This window comes from Perognathus longimembris, chromosome 1 (genome assembly GCF_023159225.1).
Source record: "Perognathus longimembris pacificus isolate PPM17 chromosome 1, ASM2315922v1, whole genome shotgun sequence".
Lineage (NCBI taxonomy): Eukaryota > Metazoa > Chordata > Mammalia > Rodentia > Heteromyidae > Perognathus > Perognathus longimembris.
In genome coordinates this window covers 150,204,480-150,225,622 of record NC_063161.1, presented here as the reverse complement: position 1 = coordinate 150,225,622, position 21,143 = coordinate 150,204,480, and the positions used below count along the sequence as shown (strand labels likewise).

Here is a 21,143-nt window from a genome sequence, read left to right as displayed (position 1 = left end):
CGTGTCTCTAACGTGCTGTGGAAGCACAGAGGGGAGGCACTTGCATAGTTGGGAGTGGGCCCATAGAAGGAGGAAAATTAGATCTAGGAGTTGAGGGATTTTTAGGAGTTCAATGAGTAGAAGTAGAATAGAGGGCCTAGGATATATCAGGCAGAAGATACAGTTCCTATGAAAGCATGAAGCCACATGGTATTTGTAGGACATCATGGTTGCTTTGTGGGGAATTCCCCATGGATGGTGCCATAATGCTTCTGGACAGATTTCTTGGAATCAGATTATGGTGGATCATGGGTAGAAAGTGAGGATAATTGGTGATTTTTAGATGTATAGCTGGTTTATGATGGTTAAATTCACTCTTTGAGAAGATTTGTTCTGAGAAAAAACATGTATTGAGAGGCAAGATGGCATATTAGCTTTCTGTTGCTGTGACAAAGTACCTGGGAGAATCAACTTAAAAGAAGGAAAGCTTGATTTTGGTTCTGGCTTTGGGCCTGTTGCGAGACAGAATGTCATGGTAGGGAGCATGTGGTGCGGTGAAGTTTTTTACCTCATGGTGGCCAGGATGCAAATGGGAGTGGCGAGGTCCCCTATCATCTTCAAGGGCATGTCCCCAATGACCTCACTTCCTCCCTCTAGTCCCTGTCTCTGAGAGAGTCCACCAACTCCAATAGCACAGCAGGCTGACTAGCAAGCCTTCAAAAACATGATCCTTGGGGAACACGTGAGATCCAAACAAGCTGTAACTGAGGGGGCACTGGAGCCCGTTGCAGTGGTCTTGCCTGGGCTGTGGCTGTGACAAAGGGTGGGAGACATTGACATATATGCATTTGATTTTGCAGATTCTGAAATTTACTCGCCTGATGACATGGCTGTGTTACCAACATGTAAAGAGAACCTTGAAGATTTTCTGGACCCAACTTCTACAGCTACCTGCTTGGATTCTAAGAGTCAGTTTTCTGCTAAAGTCAGTGTGACTGAATCTGATCAGTCAGAGGACCTCGATATTTCACATGATATAGAATACTTAAAACAGAAAATTTGTGACTTGGAAACGGAGCTGGAGGGCTACCAGAATTTCCTACTTCAGCTTCAAAAGCACTCACAATGCAGTGAGGCCATTATCACAGTTCTGTGTGGGACAGAAGGGACCCAAGATGGCTTGAACAAACCCAAGGGCAGTTCTGATGAAGAAGAGATGACCTTTTCAAGTTTGCACCAAGTACGATACGTGAAACACACGAAAATCCTCCACCCACTTGCCCCCAAGATGATTGATAGCAGGATGCTAGAAAGCCTCAAACAACAGCTGGTGAAACAGGAGTATGAGCTGCAGAAGGAGCAGAATTTGAACTTGGAACTTTTCAGTGAAATCCATAACCTGCAGAATAAGTTCCAAGATCTTTCACCCTCCAGGTACCTTCTACCTCTGCCTGCTTCCTGTGTTGAGGCCTGCAGTCCTGTGGGGTTGCCGCTAGCCTGGAGCCCGAGAGCTAGGAGAGCATGCTGCTCTGTGGTGGCAGAGTGTCTTAGGAAGGGATTTGGCCTACGGTTAGGCTGCCAGGCCCAGTGAGGAAGTGAAATGCGATGCCACAAAACACACACTGCACACACGAGCCTCAGCTAGGAGTGTGTGTCCTCTCAAACGGGCAGGCAGGTTTTGTCCTCCTCCTTAGGTTGGGGACTAGGGGAAAGGTTTTATACCAGTCACTTGGTGGATTACAGTGCTTTAGCTGAACTACAGGGCTTATTCTCACTCTACTATTGGCTTTTGCCTCCCCGTGGAACTAAACTGATGTCCTAGGCAGGTTTGGAGGCATATTAATGTTTTTCATATCTTTGCCCTTTAAGGTCATCTTAGAGAAATAAGCTTGTGTTGAAAGAGAAGAATTCTTAGGTCATGAAGATAATGTTTTATGGGTATAAATATGTACAGTTTTGTCTCATGAGATATGGCAAGAAACACGATCATTTGTAAAGTCGACCTTCATCCGTCACTAATTTGAGACAACATATTGTTCTGAATTGTCAGCAGCCAGAGTGAATTTTTCAAGATTTCCCAAGCAGTGATAATAAAGGAAGCTTGTGTTCACTGAGGGGCTGTTGTGTTAGCCTCTGGTTTAAGAACATTTCACTTCCCCCTCCCTTTCCCTTCTCTTCTGTCCTCTTGTAGCCTCCTCCTCTCTTCTTTCTACTTGCCCCGTATACCAGGCTGTCCTCAAACTTAAGATCCTCGAATGACAGCATTCCCATTGAGGAACTGTCTTTACTTGATCCTTAAAAGCACTTGATAGATTAGACAACTAATTCTCACTCAGGTTGCCATGACCTGCCTATAAGTGTTCACAAGAGCTGATAAGAGATGTTGATAGGGTTCATGCCACAGTGTTCCCCCCATTCCCCAAGTTTCTCCTCTTCCATGGAGTCAGTTCTCACCTTCTACACCAGTGCTGTGTGATCTGCATGCACATTCTTGGCATTGAAGGTGCTTGCCTGGCCTGCATGCTGTTGTTCATGAAAGGGGGAATGCGATGAACAGGTGTCAGCCTGGCCACCCTCCCTTAGCCTGTTTGTCTTGGTACCTGCTACTGCTTGTGGGCCCACATAGGGAAAAGTAGTAAGTGAGAGGAGGTTGGAACTTTGTAGTCAGTGTGAGTCCTAAACCCTCACTACCTTACTAACCAGATGTAGAAGTGGGCATTTGTTCATTTGTTGAGGATTAGGAGGGTAGACCACTTGGTCCCATTTACCTCATGCCCAGGCCCTGGACATGAGGTAAATGCCTATGAGTTCTGTTCCTCACTGGCCTGTCTCTTTTCCCTGCCTTACACTTTCTTTTTATGCTTCATGAGAAGTTTTGAGGGTCTCTGCCCTTGGGGCACTTGTTTCTACAATTCAAAATAGTTTTTTTGAAGTATATATGGAAACTAATTGTTCTCTTGAGTCCTTGCCAATCTAGACTTTAATTGGGGGCTTTATAAGGTTAAAAATATTGCAGAAGAATATCTGTTCTAGCATTTTCTGGCTGTTTGAACTCAAAGAGGGAGTGACCCTGTACAGTTTCAATTTTTCTAAAAGTATATATACTTGTACAGCTGCAGGCTTTAAAAAAATTGTGCTCTGTCATTTTTCCAATTAGTGTTAAGGTCACAAAAATTCAATTCTAAAATGGCACAAGCATTTTCTTTCTCCTCCTTTTATCAGATACGATTCATTAGTTCAGTCCCAAGCCAGGGAGCTCTCCCTTCAGCGGCAGCAGATTAAGGATAGCCATGACATCTGTGTCATTTACCGTCAACACATGAGCACCATGATCAAGGCATTTGAGGAGCTGCTGCAGGCCAGCGACGTGGATGACTGTGTGGCCGAGGGCTTCCAGGAGCAGCTGAATCAGTGCGCTGAGCTGCTACAGCAGCTGGAAAAGCTTTTCTTCCACGGTGAGTTGGGAGAAAAGTCCTTGACATGCCAGTGATGGGTCCTCGGCCTTGCTCCGAGGTCCTTGGGCCTCTTGTACCTTGTGCCTCTGCCTGGATCAGGCGACCGCAGAGCCACACTGGCAGCTGCCTCTCTCCTCAGCCTCCGCCTGTGCCCATGGTGTGCACTGTTCCAAGCCAGGGCCCATCCAGAGAGAGACATGAGGCCAGCAGAGGCACAGGGAGAGAGCCAGCCAGGAAATGCCACTTGTTCTTCCACATTTGTGTGTCTTTGTACGTGTTTGTATATGCATGCATACACGTGCATGTGTGTATCCTCGTGTGTTTTAAATGTTGGCAACAAAAAAATTCCCAAACAAGCAAAAATCATATATCAGTAAAAATATATTTAGGATTTAGAAGTGGCCAGAAGGATGAAAGCAAAAACAAAAACACCTTTTCTCTGTAGGAGGTATTTTAATGTTATTGCAGTAAATTTTTAAAGATTTTCGAGACTATAACAAAGAGCTTCATCAGTGGTTAATATTTTGCTCTTTTAGCATTCTGTCTTCTTCTTAACCTACCACAACCACCACCACCACCACCACCGTCATCATCATCATCATCATCATCATCATCATCATCTTCTTTCTGAGCCCCTTAGGAGGTGGACTGATTATATCCTATCCCTTTTCCCCTAGTTACTTCAGTTTGTGGTTCTTCAGATCGAAGACGTTCTTACGTACTCATGGTACCAACATCCAAGTCAGAAAGCAGTGTTATCTAGTTTACTGTTAAGTATAGTTTACTTTCAGATATTTTATCATCAATTCAGTGGTGTCTTTATGACAGTTTTATTCCTGTTCCACTATCTAGTGCCCATGTTACTTTTTAAACTTATTTTTTTATTTTACTGGTGAATGGGGTAGAACCCAAGGCCCTGCCATTGCTAGGCAAATGCTCCACCACTGAGCCACATGAACCACAACTACAGCACTGCTTCCCCCCACTCCCCCACCCTGCATGCTCCCCTTACCTTCAGTTGTTGTATCTCTGGTTTCTTTTAGTCTGGAGTTCTTCCTCACCCTTTATCTTTCATGATACTAGCGCACTCTCCCTCACTTTGGAATTACCAGGTGTTTCCTCAGGATTAGATTAGACAAGGCACTTTGGGCAGTGCTACCGGATAATGTGTAGTTCTCAGGATATCATGTTGAGGATGCTCACAGTATCAGCTTGTCGCACTTTTAGTGATGCTAGCTGTGGTGGCTAAGGTGCTGCCTGTCGAGTTTCTCTGTGTAAATTATTTTTCCCTGTGTAACAAATCAATTATTAGGGGGGGAACTTTGTAACTCAGTAAATCGTGTACTCTCCACACTTCTACCATCCATCGATGATTCTTGCTTGTCACATGCCACTGCTGGTTTTCTGCCAACACCCGCCATTTCTTCTTCTTTTATTACTAAAGGGCAGCTAGTAGAGGGTACATCCTACTTCACCTATTAATTAAAATTTGTTGCTCTCAATATAGACCTGCAGGTTCTTTTGTTAAGTTTAATATTTTCCATCCTGTCATTCATACAGATGTGGAAATTGCTTCAGATTCAGTAAGTCACCACCCTTATCCTGTCTCCTATCTTTTCCGGAGTACTTCCTGACTTTGAGGTATAACAAGGATCATCAGGTTCTTGGATTGTCCCTCTCTCCAAGTCACCATTTCCTTCTGCTTTCTTCTCACTCATCTTTTCTAAATAAGCTAGTTTTCATCTTATTAGTAGGGAAGTAACTGGGCGGCAGGTAAAGCTGTGTCTTCCAGGCCCAGGGTGGTTCCCTCTATCTGTCTTCTTCCATCAGTCCCTACCCTTCCCCCAACTGTCAGAGGTGTGATGGACAGGGCCTCTGGTACCAGCCCCTCCCTCACCCCACATCCTCTGATTTGTTTTTTAGTCACTGACTTTGACAAGTCCAAGGACACCACATTTCCACTTTCCTGTGGGGTCAGAGACAGGAGCACCTCAGGTCTAGGAAAACATACAGATGTAGAACTTTATTTTCTTCTGCAAAAGGCAGAAAAGTCCTAGGGCCCTCTCTACGACTCATTTCATAGAGAATGAACAGTAAGTAGAGCTGAGTATTTGTTGAGTGCCATATGAAAAGGTCTGGCTCTTGATTTATAGAATGAGATTTTCATATAGCAGTTATATATTTGAGACAGTCACATGGCTCAAGTTCTTAAAATTTTAAACACAGACTTTTAAAAACCAGTATAAAACATCCCATGTTTACTGTAGAGTAACGAATTAGCAAATATAATTGTATCATTTACACAGAAATGCATGAATACCCTGGAGCGTGTATGCCCAGACTTTTTTTTTTAATGCCTCTGTGTATTTTTTTTTAAAGAAAATGGAGCTATGTGCAACTTCCTATGTTCAGTTGTAGATAATATTAATATGCATTTGAATCCTTAGCATTCTTTTGTCTTATGTATCGTGAGTTTTTGGTCATCCTCCACTGGATGGGCTTGTAGTTTGAGCTGTTTAAAGAGCACTCGGTAGAAATCTTTGTGCACACCTTGCTATTTTTTTTCATAGTATTTAAGTGGTAGAATGGATGATGCTGTGGTTCTTAGTGATTGTAAGAGATTCCTCCCCCTGTTAAACTAGGGCTTCCACCAGAGGTCTGGAACTCTGTAAGACTTTGTGACTCCTCAAGAGGGCTGGGACTCAAAGTAGATGAGGAACTGGTGTTGCACATATTTCCCATGCCCTCATTCATGGTGCCTAGGCAGCACATGATGAGAAAGGCATTATTTTGTCTTGGGATGATTTGATGTAATGTCCTAGGGAAAGTACAGAAAGACTGTGAGACAGACCCTCAGTGAGCTACATGGTGTGAAGAAAAGACAGCTGACACTCCTTTGTTGACAGAAATGAGCTCCAAACACTTCTCAAGGAGATTTACAATGCTCCTTTTCCAGCCTATTGCATATTGATAATGAAGGTGATGGAGAAAACAAGGAGGAAATGAAAGCTGGCTTTCACTGAGTGTTTTCTATATGCCAGGCATTGGTATCAGGTGATTAGGAAATATTATGTATTACCTTCATTTCATATGAGGAACAGAGGTGAATTCACTTGGCCAAGGTCACACAGAAAGTATCAGAATTTGAGTGGAGCCTAGGGACCTTCCTCCCATAGACTGGCCTTCTAACCACCATGTGACCATCGCATCTTATCCTGTCAAGCTGGTGCATTGATCAAATGTCTTTGAGGCCCAAGCATGGCACCCTGTTCAGTCACTTTCCTGAGGTCATCTTCCCGCCTCACTGGTGGAAACCTGCTAGCCCTACAAAAAAGTCTGTTGATCACCCCAACTAGAAGCAAGAGCTGGTTCTTCTTCACCTCTAGGTGATTTGTAGCTCACTCATGGTCTTCATGTCTGGCCTTGGGATGGAAGCGCCCATAGGTTGGTAAGAAGGGAAGAACAGCCCTTTGGAGTCAGAGACTCATGAAGGATTGTAATCCCTCTGAGTATAGTGGTACCTATCTTAACGGAGTTGTTTTAAGGCTCATAGGAGACAGTGTCTCTGTTAAAGTGTCTGTTCCTGTTGGCAAATTAATGGTAGCTTAAGAGGTGATCACGATGATAGTAAAGTACATGAGAGTAGTCATTCAGGCTATCAGATCAGATAGAGGATTTTCACTTCTAACTATCCTAGAGTCTACCTTCATCAGAGCCCTTAGCTTTTTCTTACCTTTATGAAGCAGTTGTTCCTGCCTCAGATATACAGTTGGTGTACTGATCAAAGGTTTCTGAGGCCCAAGCATGGTACACTGCTCGAAAGCAGGCACAGTGACGCATGCTTGGGAGACTAAAGCAGGAGGACTGAGTTAGAGGCCAGCAAGTTACACAGCAAGACTGTCTCAAAACAAAGATACAGCTCTGTTCTACCATCTCGAAAATTTCCACATCTCTAGGCTGGATTACTCTTGTTTCCTCTGTGTTCCCTCCCATGGTTTCCATGTGCATGCACTGAGCAGGAGCTCTCATTCATCCCTGTGTCCTCTGTGGCTGGCCAGGCACCTGGGAGGAACCCTGCACATACTCATCATCAGTTCCAGTGAGGCAGGAGGGAAGAAGCACGGGGGGCCTGCAGAGGTGCTGTGCTGTGGGATTTGAGCTGAGCCGAGGGGTACATGGGTTTTGAGCTGAGAAGCTACTTCAGAGGAGGCTTCTGACATGTCAGCAGCAGACAGGACAGATCAGTGGATGCCCCAGTCTCAAGTCCACTCTGCATAGTGGAGGGCGTGGTGACATGTTTTTTTATTTGAAAAGATGAAGTCACTCCACTGCCACAAGCCACACAGCTTTAGGAATAACAACAAGATTTGCCAGAGAGCAGCATTTTCCTGACCTGCATTCTAAGCTTTTAGAATAGCCCGACAGATGGTACCCTGTCACCTGTGCAGAGGCGTTCCACCAAGACATTCAGTGCATCAGTTGTGATGAGCTCCCTGTGAACCCTGCAATAACCATTTGTCACTTAGTTTTAAAAGAATCCTGTGTGATTGGGGAAACGCATAGAATACAGTTGTTGTTGAGTTATTGCAAGCTCCCCAAGGGTCTTTTATATGAAAAAGGGGGAGCCCATGCTGCTAGTGACATCAGAACACTTCTATGGTTCTGGGTTGTTGTTGTTTTGGATGGAGGAGAGAGAGGCCTTTGATGGTTTTAGTATGGAGACTCAGGATGCTTAAAGGCTGCCCCAAACCAAGGTTACTTCCCTCTTGAGATGTACTCCTGAAGCACAGGGATGCATGGGCAGCAGGCTGTCACCTTGCTGCAGGCCTGGTGGTCCCCGTGTAACCCTCAAGGCTGCGGGGGTGGGGGTGGGATGGAGGCCTATCCTCAGCATCTGTCACGTTGAGTGTTTTCAGCTGAACACTGTGAGGCAGCACAATGCAGGCAGGGGTGGAGCTGTTCCTATAGCAGACAGTTATCTCCAGCCAGTAGAGATGAACTCTGGGACTTTTCCTTAAGATCTTGAAATCAGACTCCATCAAATTTGGACTCCTTCTTAGGAAGGACGTTAGAGGACCAAAAGGTGGAAACTTGAGGGCACCCACTGTGGTAGGGGGCTCCCAGTGTCTGCCTGCCTTCCAGGAAAGTGTACCCCTATCCTGGTTTGGCCAGGAGATGACTCGAAGGATCCAGATGTCGACTTGTGATTACACTAGCTGTAAGATACTGCAATGCTGTTTGTTTAACTGAAAACATTAGAGCCCCTAGACTTGAAGGAGAGATGGCCGTTAGAGAACTGCACTCAGGGCTCTGTGCTTGGCCACTCGGCCCCATCTGACTTCCCTGGTGCTGACGGTGCCCTGCTTTCAGGCCTTGGTTATATTGTACTGGCTCTTGGTGCCCAGCTGGCAGCCTGGCAGGGTAGAGAAGTTGCCTGGTATGCCTTGCCAGCTACCGTGTGAATTGGGGGCCGAAGCATATGAGACATCAAGCCAGTGTGCACACTCCGGCTATCCTTTCCCTATACCGTGGCGGTTGGAGAACGTTTTCCTTTTAGGAGCCATTTTGAAAATTGGGTATGTGGGTGCAGTTTAATTATAGTCTCATTTTTTAAGTGCAGCTATGGAAGTTGTTTTTTTTTTTTTTCTTTAGCCATGCATCAGTTTCTTCAAAGAGCTCATCCTGGCAATTTCCAGAGTTTTGAAGTATTTTTAAAATAAAGTTGTTAGTCTCTTTGAAATCTGGGCTCTCGCTTCCTTTCAAACAACAAATGATGACACGCAGGAATAGAGCATCTTTTGCCCAACAACATTCCGAGCTTTATCTTGTTTCCTTTTGTCTTTTTTTTTTTCTAAAGCCTTTCCTGTGTGTGGACAGTGGCTTTTTCAACTGCACCCAGATACTCTTTTCCCTAGTAATCCCATTTCTGAGTCTTTCCTTAGGAAAGAATTCAAATGCAGATAAAGCTGTATACACAAAAATGTTTGTTTCGTTTACTTATTAAAATGAAAATTTGGAGATGACCTAAATGCTGCACGAGGAACTTCAAAGACTGCAGTACCTGTGCACCTGCAGTAGAATATTAGTGTGGTCATTCAAAGTGTTTTCTAAAGCAAATTTTGCAAGAGAAATTGCTCACACTACAAGGTGAAAAAATGAAGTCTCTGCGGCATCCTCGCTGCCCACACGCATAGGAGGCAGTCTAGCAATGCGCCTGCAGGGGGCACCAGGAGGACAAGGCATTTTGTGATACAGTTACCTATTTCTCATAACCAGCAGATACTCTGTTAGCATCAGAGTTTTCCAGAAGGAACAGAACTGCCCCCAGTGATGCTATAGTGATCATTTGCTGGGTTCAGCGCTGTCACCTGGGGACTATTGCCTGACCAGTGACAGTGCAGGAGTCCAACATCTGAGCCATGTTCCTAGCAATCCCATTTTAACATCTGGGATTGTTATAAAGAACATTTAAAGAACTGGAGCAGTGTGTGAACAAGGAAGTATTAGGGAACACTTTTTGTTAAATACACACACACACACACACACACACACACACACACACACACACAAAATAAATGTTGTCATTCTTTCTTGATGCTGTGTCTGCTTCCAGGAAATTCAGCTGGAGTGGAACCGGGTTCCCAGAATGAACTGATAGAGCGGTGAGTGCCTTGTATGTATTAAGAAAACTTTCCAGGACTTTGTGGTTTGGTTTGCCTGCCAGCCTCTTTAGTGTTCAGCTCCATCTCGTTCTGTCAGTCTTCTTTTTGTGAATAAGCCATAAACACCTAGAGAACAGACAACAGCTATACAAGCCTAGAGTCCTCTCCTTAGCTGTGGGGGACTCATGGCACTTCTATCAGGTGATTAGAACCAGATGGCTTCTAGGTATCTGCAGCATAATATACTCTTTCACTTGATGTTTGAGCCCGTCTCAGTCTGACCTGTCTTCTCCCCTCTTCTCTCTTGGACTCCTTTCCCTTCCTATCATGTACCCTATCCCACACTATAGCCATGCCTGGTTCCTTGTTCTTATGATTAAGGCGCTGCACTGGGTACCCCGTGTCCTTCCTCATAAGGTCAAACTTCATTCCTCACAGTCAGTTGGGATGGACATGAACCTGGCACTCCTCCCTAGCTCAGGATCAGTTATTCCTACTGTAGCTCTTGGGACATGGTAGCATAGTAGCACTTTCCATGTGACACTACCACTTCCTGCATTCATCCCTTGATTCCCAGAATCCTACCCTTGGTATTTTACTTTAATTACTTCTACCAATTCAGGGTAAGATTTTCAGTCCTGTTTCAGAAGGAGGAGTCTGTGGGTCAGAGTTAGCATTGAGATGTGAAGCTGGGACTTGAACTTGAATCTGTCATACTACAGTACCTGTGCACTTACTGTTATTCTGTGTTGTCTTTGTGGGCAAAGACAATACATGAATTGTATAATCTCTGACCTACTGCAAATGCCAAGGTCTTGCCCTTCCTCTGTTGGCTTTCTAAAGGTTCTTAATACTATTTGTACATAGGGTAGCTGCCTTTAGGCTACCTATCTTTTGGGATGTGGCCTTTTGAACTCCTGGGAATAAAACAAAGAAATAAAGACTAGCATGAGATATAGCATCTTAGAGTTTATTGGCATTACAAAGGGTCCCAGAATTCTACAGCAGGCAGGCAGGGAGGTACCACAGCTCCCTGGAAGACATTCTCAACAGAGAGTCTGTGAACTTAAGAAGGTCCTTCTCCCTCTGCTGGATGAGCCAAGATTTTTCCCAGTTCTACACACTCTGTGTCTATCCTTACAGATCACATCCTGTTCCTGCTGGCTGACAGGTGGAGAAGAGAGCAAGGAAGGGCTTCCCCAAGTGGAGCCTGTCTGGAAAACATCCAAACCTGAGACATGGCCCCATGGGGAGGCTGGCCTAGAAGGGCCAAAGCTGGGCAGGCATTCTGGGCCCAGTGAGCTGGCCCACAAATGACACGTTAGGAGCCCCACACTTGTACAGGAAGAAGAGAGCCTTTGAGGATGTAGCCAGATCCACCATTATAGAGGCAACCGTATGTGTTTGGAGACTAGATTGGAAAGAGACATGGAACCTTTTTTTAAAAAAAACAAAACAGCAACAACAACAAAAAAACATTCTCAATGTGTTGTCCCTTTACATTTTTGGAAGATTTGTTTTTTCTTCTATTCTACCCATTTCAGCTCTAACATAGCCTTCACAGGTTGCTCCTGCGCTAATTAAATGATGCCCTTGGCCCTCGCTGCACTTTTGCAAGCCAGCCACAAGCCCAGGCATCCATCACACTGTCTGGGCTCTGTTGCATCCGGTGTTTACCTGTTAATGAATGCATTGCAGCTCCCGAGTCCTTTGCTCTTGTCTGAGTTCATGAAGAATGAGACTATAGCCCCTGACAAGAAGTAATAGGAAAAAGTGGGAGAGGAAAGAGCTTAAATTAAGAAGCTTATCTATAATGGAGATTCATGTGGGCTTTTCACAGGCTTTGGATTGTTTTTCCTCGTGACTTAGGTGATCCTTGGGAAATACAGGTTAATAACCAGATGATTGCTAGAAGAATGCAATTGGGGACCTGCTTGGGGACCATGCAAGTTTGAAATCCTTAAGGCCACGCTTTGGGCTGTGGGCTGTGGACTGGACTCCCACATTCTCTTGCAGCCTTTAAGTCAATAGGCCAGAGTCAGATCAGAGCAGTGATCCTTAGAAGCTGAGGTAGTGGCTGGTTTGTATGAGCCTCTACCTCCCCAACTGTAGAGGAGGAGAGAACTTCCTTCCTCGGGGGTGTCTTTGAGGACCAAAAGAGATTCAGAATGCCTAGGGTAGAGCAGCACTGGGGCCCACTGAGCCAGGTCCTCACTCAGTTTGCTCCCCTGTAAGCCATACCCTGGGAAGGGGAACCAATCTCAGGAATTCTCTGATGGCCTGGCTTGGGGTTTCAGTGTGGCGAATGATTGATCTCTCAATTCCACTGATTAAGGACTGAGGAAGACAACTCAACCTACCAGCATATTCTCCCCAAATCTCCTGAGCCTCCGGCCTCTCATATATTGTCTGATGATGAAATGTCTGAGAAGTCTTTCCTCTCACGGGACCAGAAGCAAGACAGCGAGACTGAAAAGACCTCAGCAGTGTTGAGCCACTTTCCTCAAGGTGAGTGACGTTTTACTAAGTGTTGTCCACACTCCAGCTTTGATGCTCATGTGCTGTCTTGCCTTGGTGAGCAAAGTGTGGTGTCTGTTCTGTGACAGACAGTCACAGAGCATCATTTATAACTGGGGAAAATATGCTTGCCTGGGAAAAAGTCATTGCTGTTTTTTTTTTTTAATTTTTCTTCTCTTTTTCTTGGCAGTGCTGAAGTCCTTGCTCTTGCTAGGCAAGCACTCTCTCACTGAGCGAACTCTCCAACCCCCATTGCCATTTTCTAAATGAGGACTTAGTATGTGACTTGCCAGTCCCCTGTGCTGGTGAGGACTGGACAGGACTGGAGTTATGTGGATGAGAGGTTGGTTCTCTTCCTTTTGTCCTGCAGCTCATCCTGAGGCAGGGTCACTGAGACTGAGGCCTCTGTTGCGTTGAGCTCTTCAGATGCTCAAGGGCACCCCCATTTCATTCTGATTATTTTGTGTAATTACAAAGTTTAACATTATATGAATCTGCCCTTTCCCTTTAGTGTGGCTATTAGCCCATTGGTTCAAGCCCTTTGTCTTGGTCTATTCAGGTTGCTGTGGCTTAGTACCATCAGCTGGAGGGGTTTACAAACAGCAGAAATTCATTTCCTACAGTTCTGGGGACTCAAAGGCTATGACAGGGTGCCAGGGAGCATGTTTGGGTTCTGGTGAGGATCTTCTTCTGGGTTATATCCTCATGTGGAGGAAGAGTAAGAGACTTCTTAGAAGTCCATGTGACAGGGAACTAATCCCATTCATCCTCAGCCCAAAGATCCGAGCTCCTGTGTCATCACACTCAAGCTCAGGCCTCTAACACAGGAATTCTGAGACATAGATATTCAACCCTCAACACCCTGTCTCTGCCCATAGACTGAGCTGGTGGATCAGATCCTAGGACCCACCCGTATGCCCCCTTCCCTCTGTACATCTACTTTCCGTCTCCGTTCCCTCCTTTTAGGGTAGGAATTAGGGCTCAGTGATAATTACAATTCAGTATATTTCAAAGAGGTAAGGGATCATTATCAGCCAGCCAAGTAGACTTCTCTGGGAAAGGGAAGATCATAAGTATTTTGGCTTTTCAGGGATGTGGGCTCTGTTGCAGGTGCCCAGCTTTCCTGTTAAAGCACACAGCAGCTACGGCCAGCAGTGTTGCAGAGAATCTGCATGTACAAACAGAGGTATTAGGCAAGCCTTAGTATAGACTCTGGGTCTCACTCAACAGTCTGGGCTCTTGCTTCTTCCACAAGGTTTTTTCCTCAGTACAAGTTCTTTATTGATGCTTGATGTAGGCCATTATTTAAAATTTTTAAAGTAGTAAGACCCGTTTTTTTGAGGTGAAAATTTATAAGGAGCCCTTACCAATGTGTGGGGTGACCTCGAAGCTTCCTCTAAAGACAGTGATACACATCTAAAACATACTTGGAACCTGCAATGTGTATTCTTGGGGTGACTTAAGAGTCAATTGGGTTCCCCAGTAGTTAGACTCATGGACCTCAGTCTTGGGGATTTCTAGCAATGTCCCTGTGAGATCACTGTGTTTTACTGAGTACTTGATTTCTCTGTCATTTCTGGCTCTGGGTTTTTGTCTTCCTCTAACTTAGGGTAGATCACAAATTGTTTCCTATCTCTGATGCTACTCCTTTCTGCACAGAATTAGTGCAGGGTGGCTCTATGAGTCCTTTTCAAGACCTCAAAGACCCTTGAGGCCTGGTTCTGATGGATGGAAGTTGTAAGGAGCTTGAAGCAGAGAGTTGGCTACCACATGGTCACCCAGAGGATGGAAAGTGGAAAGTGCAAGATCTTCTCCCCAGCACATCCTGCTCTTGGCAGTGCCTCCCTCTTCTTCTTCTAGGACCCCCCTTTTCCTCCTCCACCCTGTCTGCCTCCCCACCTGGTTTACTTCTAATGTAGAGCCATTTAGGCACCTCTTCTAGCCCATGACTTGGGCTCTCTCTGTCTCTCTGAGAGGACAGTGCTTTCTGGAGCCGCCCTGACCTACCCACTGAGTCTTTGTTTCTCTTCAGCCTTCGGGTACTGCATGTTTTCCTTTTTGTTATGTTGGTGATCTGTGTGAGACATAATTTAGTGTCTGTTCTTTTCTCACTCAACATTACATTGTAAGTTTCCTGACATGTTGGTAGATAGCATCACTTTTAGTGGATTTTGCAACAGTCCATTGAATGAGTGAGCTGCACTTTTCCTTATGTTCTGTGGCTGAGCATTTAAGTCATTTTTAGAATTTCATGATCATAAACAATGCTGCAGGGAGTATCTTTGAACTTGAAGCTTTTTCTTTCATTTGGGGGGCATTTTCTTAACATAGGTTCTCTAAGTGAGAGCTACGAGGCAAAAGATACATACCTAAAAAAAATAGTTACTTCCTATAGAATTTATGTTCTTTAAAGAGTTAGTATTTGTCAGGAGATCTTACTGTAAAGGAGACAGGCTAGTATAGGGTTTCTTTCTCCTCAAGATGGCTGCATAATTGATAGGTAGTATCCAGTTAAACTGGGAACATGTCCTCGGGCTGGAGGGAGGAGTCCAACTCCTGGCCCAAGCCTCAGTGCAAGATTGTTTGTCTTGACGGCCACGGAGCCAGCAGTTTGAGACTGGGTATACCCACCCGCAGGGAAGACGGCAGTCAAAGCTGACAAGCTCGTGATAGACTCTGGCCTGACTAGCCTCGGGAAGGTGTGCAGGGACAGGAGGTACAGTGCCCAGATGTGCCCAGAGTGTGTTGCAGACAGAGTGTTTAGTGCTGTGCTGCCTGGAGACCTGCAGACATGCCACCAAATGACTTGCCACACTTCTGGCATTAATAGCAGATAGCTGAAGGTCTGGGAATTAAGTCATCTCATAAACATTCAAATTCATGGCAAAATTACTATTTAATTAGGAAAAGATCTGTAACATTGTGCTACTTTTAAATGAAAGCCATTTTGGAGGAATTAAAACTGGGTCATAACATTAGTATAATGTTTTAAAACAAACATTACTAAGACATACTGAGTATACCCTAATTGATGAATTAAAGACATTAGTTTTGCCTTTGGATACTTAATGTGATTATGTTTTAAACACTGACTCTAGAAAGCCACCTCTAGATTGAAACTGCTTCCCTCTTTCTTTGTTAAAGTGTGGTATGGCTTGGGAAGACAAAGTAATGCTTATCTTAAGGAAAGTTGAAACATTTAAATTTTAATCTATTACTAAGTAATATGATTAAATGTAATAGAGAGTTCTTGAAAAATCTAAAATCTGTCTCCCTGAGGTAACTGATTTCTTTTGTACATTTGTCTTTCATGTTTATATATTTTATGTAGAGTAGTGATTATGGTGAATAACCAATTTTGTATCAGTTTAAAGCTTAGCAGAATAGCGTGTTACATTTTTCCATGACATCATATAGTTTTTATAGTATAATGGAGTAGCTATGAAATTCTGCATGATAATGCATGTATGCAGTTACGTGGAGCCCTACATGTGGAATTATTTGGAAAGACCTTGGAATAGAACTTGCTAAGGTACATAATATAAATAGCTGCAGAAGGTCTTGTGCTTGAGATTCACACTAACAGGATACACTCTTGAGATTACTGTTCTTATTACCATTCTCACTAGCATTATTTTGTTTTATTTTAAGCCTTAAATTAATAAGTGGTAAGTAGATAACATATTCCTTTCAGAAAATTAGTCTCCATATCTGGATTCATTATGGAGGTACTTTAATCAAGTTTCAGGCAATTCAGACAGACTTGAAAGTGATCTGTTAGTTTCACCATAAGGAAGATTTTAAATTAATATTTGATATTGAGAAAGAATAAAAGGCTACATTACAGTTAGCATTAAAATTGTATGGAATATAATTTTTTGGAAGGATGTGAAGTAGCTTCCTCGTGGAGGATTGGAGAGTACCGTCATGGTACAGGGGCCGTGGGCTGGAGGGGGGACGGCTGGGCCTCCTCCAGCCTGGGAAGGAACTGCCAGTTGCTCACCCTCTTAATACATTGGACACTGTTTGGAATTTGCAGATCCTTGTATAATCTATGAATTATTCAACTTGTCAGGGCTTCAGACTTTAAATTAAAAGTGTTCTTCCTTTCTGTAGACTTACTAATGGAACACATACAGGAAATTCGAAGTTTGAGGAAACGTCTGGAAGAATCTATTAAAACAAACGAGAAGCTACGGAAACAGCTGGAACGGCAGGGGTCTGAGCTGGAACAAGGTAAGGTAGGGCCATACCACTGAGCCCACCCACAAGGTCATAGGTTTGACCGGGGACACATTTGCAGTCTGGGGACAAGATGGGTTCTTGCTAAGTTTCCACTTCTGTCTCCATTACTGGAAGAGTCTGCCAGCTTCTGGCACCTGACTCGAAGCTGACTCTCCTTTGGACTTCAGAAGCTGTGGAGATGTAGATCAAGATTCTAGAGTAGAACAAAGCTGTATTTTATCTTGTCATCAATAATGGATTACAAAAATATCAGCATTTTAGCAGTCTGGTAAGACTCACATGCCAAGAAAAGGTCACCAGTATGCCTGTACAACCACAGTTAGCTCCCAGTGAAACGGTCTTCTGTGAAAACTGAGCATCATTTTCCCATAGGTAAGACATGCACATCATTCAAAACCAAACAGTTTCATTCTTTACCTGTTAGGCCTATTCTCACTTCCTTCTTTCCCTCTTGGTTGTTGCTTGTATCCTTACAGTGATTTTCAAAGTTACACATAGAAATATATATTCTTATTCTTCCCCTCACTTATATGAGAAGCAGCATCCTTAGCGTTTACTATCCTACCCAGTTTCTACTTCTTGCTTCCGAGGGAGAGTGCTCATTTCACTAAGAGTGTAGATTGGGAGCAGCCTGGTCTATTTGCTGGGAAAAGCTGGAGTTTGGCTGTTGAAGGGTGTGGTTCCCAGCTTTTTGTTTATTGGTTTTGTGACTTTGGGCAATTTATCCCACCTCTCCATCTTATTTCACAAAACAAAGTCATTGTGAGGTTACATGAGGCAGTATCATGATAGGGCCTGCTCACTCAGTGAATAGTTGCTTTCATCATGAGTTTTATTATTAAATCTTGTTTAACACTGAAGCTCTGCAATATTATTCCCAGTTTTGAGAGGTGAGATTGATATGTAAAAGGAATTCCATTGAAGGTCTTTGGTTTCTCAGCCTGCTTATTCCTTTCTAGCCCACTGTAGCCATCAGTTTAGGACACCTTTCCGAAGTCCTGTATATGTGTTACAGTTTTCAAGATACACTGGTTCCATTTCTCTCCCTCCCTTCCCCTCGCTTCCCTCCTCTCTCTCTTCCTCTCTTCCACTCATTCCACCTCATCCTGCAGCCTCCCCACTCACCCCCTACACCCCCCAGGAAATTGATTAATCTGAATTATTAGTCATATCAAACATAGGAAAGAAATACACGCCTGGACCCTTCACATTCACTCTGGGTAATGCCTGAATTAGATTCATTCTGTTTTACATTTTCCCTGGCAAATCCAATTATAGAATTATTTGGGGGCTCAAATGGCCACCGGCTACAATGGAGCAGGCAATTGCTCTGGAGAGTAATTCTGTCTGACAGGAAGGTTTACAAAAAGGCATTCATAAAGTATTTACGCTGGTGGGAAGACATTCTGTTCTCACCATGTTGTCATGGTCTCGGAAAAGACAAAGAAATGAAAGCGGGCCTGCCTCGCCCGCTGTCAGCGCTCCTCTTGGGAGTAGGTTTGAGAAAGGCAGCACTCCTTCTAGGGCCAGGATGGAATATTGTTAAATGAGAAGGCAGCACTCCTTATAATACTGGGGTGGAATATTGTGAAGAATGGTATCTCGTGACCTGGAGCTTCTTCCTCAGCATCTGGGCTTCTCGAGGTGACACTCAGAGGAGACACCTGGGTGTGCCTGCTCAGGGTTATTCTGCATCAGGACTGCCTTTTGGGTTTGGGCTTAGTTATTCTTTTGCACCTTATTCCATGTGCACATTAGTTTTGGTCAGCATAGATGTCAGTAGATTTTTTTCCTAGCTCATTCAGGTCTCACTTTGGTCCTCTTCTGGTCCCAGCCCCATCAATTAATCAGTTAATTGATCGATCGATTGAATTGATTGATTGATCCATCCATCCATCCATCCATCCATCATGATGTTAACAGAAATGGTAACAGCAAGAGCAGCAGCAATATCAGCCTCTCTGTCCCCTTTTAAAAATTCAGTACCAAGGATTAAACCAGGGCCAGCACATGCTAGGGAGCCCAGCCCCAGCTCTTCTGTTTGTTTTGTTTTTGTGATAAGCTCTTGCTAACTTTGCCCAGATTGGCTTCAAAGTCATGATCCTCTTACCTCCACCTTCTGAGTATCTCAGATGATAAGTATGTATCATCATACCTGGCTCAATATTAGACACTTACGTTGAGCTAAGAAAGACTCAGGAAAGTGGTGGTGATTCACTTAAATCACAATTATTAAGAAGCCAGAGCCATAGTTCAACCTAGTTGTCTCTGAAATGATAGCAGAGTTTGTAAGGGAGTGTCTAGAGGAAGATGGTGGAGAGAGACATTAAAAAATCATATGGCATGTGATAAATAACTTCTTAGCAAGAGACAAAAAGTGGAAAGAATATGAACTTCTGAGAGAATTGATTGTACATTACTCCATTGTGTACCAGGCTGTTTTCAGCTATAACAGAATAAAATATGAGGAAAAGCAGGTATAAACAATAAACATTTATGTTTTTGTATGCAACAAGAACCCCAGAGGCAAGTAGTCTTAAGGTAAGTTTTCTGGTTGAGTGATAGAAGGTTGGGATTAGCGTCTACGATGACTGTAGTCATTGCTGCTCCCCTCAGCCTCTTACGACAGTGTCTGAAGCAGGGGAAAAAAGGCTGGGGACGCTGTTTTCTCCTTTCACAGGGGCAAAAACATGTCCCTGGAGCCACCAACAGGGGCTTCTTGAAGGCCTATCTTCAGGTCTCATTGAAAGCAGTGGCTTCTGCTCATGTGCTCCCTGCAGGTAGCTTAGAACTCAGGGGTTCATTTCAGTGGTGGTTGCAAGTGCACTCAGTCAGCTCAGAGGCTGGGAGAGGCGCCCTGCACACAGTGAGTGCTTTCCTGAAGGCAGCTGTAAGCAGGAAGCAGGTGATGTGAGATGAGTAAGTTCCAGGAGGGGAGAGCTGGGGTGGGTGTCAAGGGAGGTGTCCAGAAGAGACGGCCATAGGCTGATCTTGAGGAAGGAGTGGCTTTCAGCAGCTAGGCAACAGCTCGGTAAGACATTGATGAGGATGGGACTTCCAGCCTAATCCATCTGGCTTTAGATCCTGATCTTTACAGTGTACACTTAGAGCCAGGAGTGGAAAGAGTGATTTCATAGATGAAGAGGGCTGTGGATGTGTAGGCGAAGGGCGCTAGTTCCTCACTCTGCAGTCACAGGGTGCGGAAGACAGAGGAGTGGCAGTGTGGCTGCGCTCAAGTGCACGAGGGTTCAGAGTGGAGAAGGAGTGGGCTTGTGAGTAGAGGGACACAGGAGGTAGGAGGAAGCCACAGAGGTCTGGCTCTGCACTGAGAAGTGCAGGGCTTGCATTTTGTTTGTTTGTCTTTCACAGTGCCAGGCCATCAGATAGTTCTGAAGAGAATAAATAGAAGGATTGTGGTTAGGAGGGAGAAAGTTAGAGCATGGTGCTGAGCCTGAAGAGGAGACGGGAGAGTCTGCCATCCCAGGCATCTGGGGAGAAGAATCATCCATCAGTCATGATTGCTGGCCAGGGCGGAGGAAGAGTGGGGAATTTAGCTTGGTGTGGGGGTCCCCTGGAGGCTAGAGGACAATAGGAGAGGTCCAAATGGGAGGAGTGAGCTTTGGCTCTGGGGACTGGGTGGCTTCTGGGGCTGAGTGGCCTCCAGGATGAGGCCCAAGCAGGCAGCTGGCTCTGGTGATTGAGATGGTCACCCCTGTGCCTCACCTGTCAGGTCTCTGCTTGGTTTACTCTCAGGGCAGGTGAGATGAGAGTGTCCCCCTCCTGCCTCCTCTTTTAAGCCACCTCCCCTTTTCCTATGGGCTCTGGCAGTCACAGGAATGATTTTTGTTGAATGCTGCATTTCTTCATTGTTTAAACCTATTTTCTGGGAAGTTCCATCCATCTATACTGATTGTCCAAAATGACTGTTTCCATGTGCTTTGTAGGTCCCACAAACATTCTTACTCATGGTTCTGAGCTGCACAGTTCTCTGACATCTGAGATCCACTTCCTGAGGAAGCAGAACCAGGCCCTCAGTCTGATGCTCGTGAAAGGGTCCAAAGGTAAGAATTAATGGGCTAACTGCAGCCCAGGCCACAAAGCCCTTGTGTTGATTAACCTGCCTTCAAAATCCTGTGGTTCTGACAGCTTTACACCATTTAATTGTATCGGGCTCTTTTTTTAAATGTGCATGTAGGACTGGGATTTGAATGCAGGTTCTCATGCTTGCTAGAAAGGTGCTCTACCACTTGAGCCACCTCCTAGCCCTTTTTGCATTAGTTATCTC

The 21,143-nt window shown here is 44.6% G+C and overlaps 1 protein-coding gene across 7 annotated transcripts in view; it reads left to right on the top strand.

Moving 5' to 3' along the window:
* Window positions 1-21,143, top strand: part of Cdk5rap2 (CDK5 regulatory subunit associated protein 2) — a 178,609-nt gene that overhangs the window by 134,461 nt on the left and 23,005 nt on the right. For all 7 annotated transcript variants that reach the window (XM_048340677.1, XM_048340673.1, XM_048340665.1 and 4 more), the window contains 6 exons: window positions 840-1,413; window positions 3,202-3,434; window positions 10,048-10,096; window positions 12,432-12,604; window positions 16,730-16,849; window positions 20,803-20,919. In XM_048340677.1, coding sequence (XP_048196634.1) covers window positions 840-1,413; window positions 3,202-3,434; window positions 10,048-10,096; window positions 12,432-12,604; window positions 16,730-16,849; window positions 20,803-20,919 — 1,266 coding nt within the window. The remainder of the gene's footprint in view (window positions 1-839; window positions 1,414-3,201; window positions 3,435-10,047; window positions 10,097-12,431; window positions 12,605-16,729; window positions 16,850-20,802; window positions 20,920-21,143) is intronic.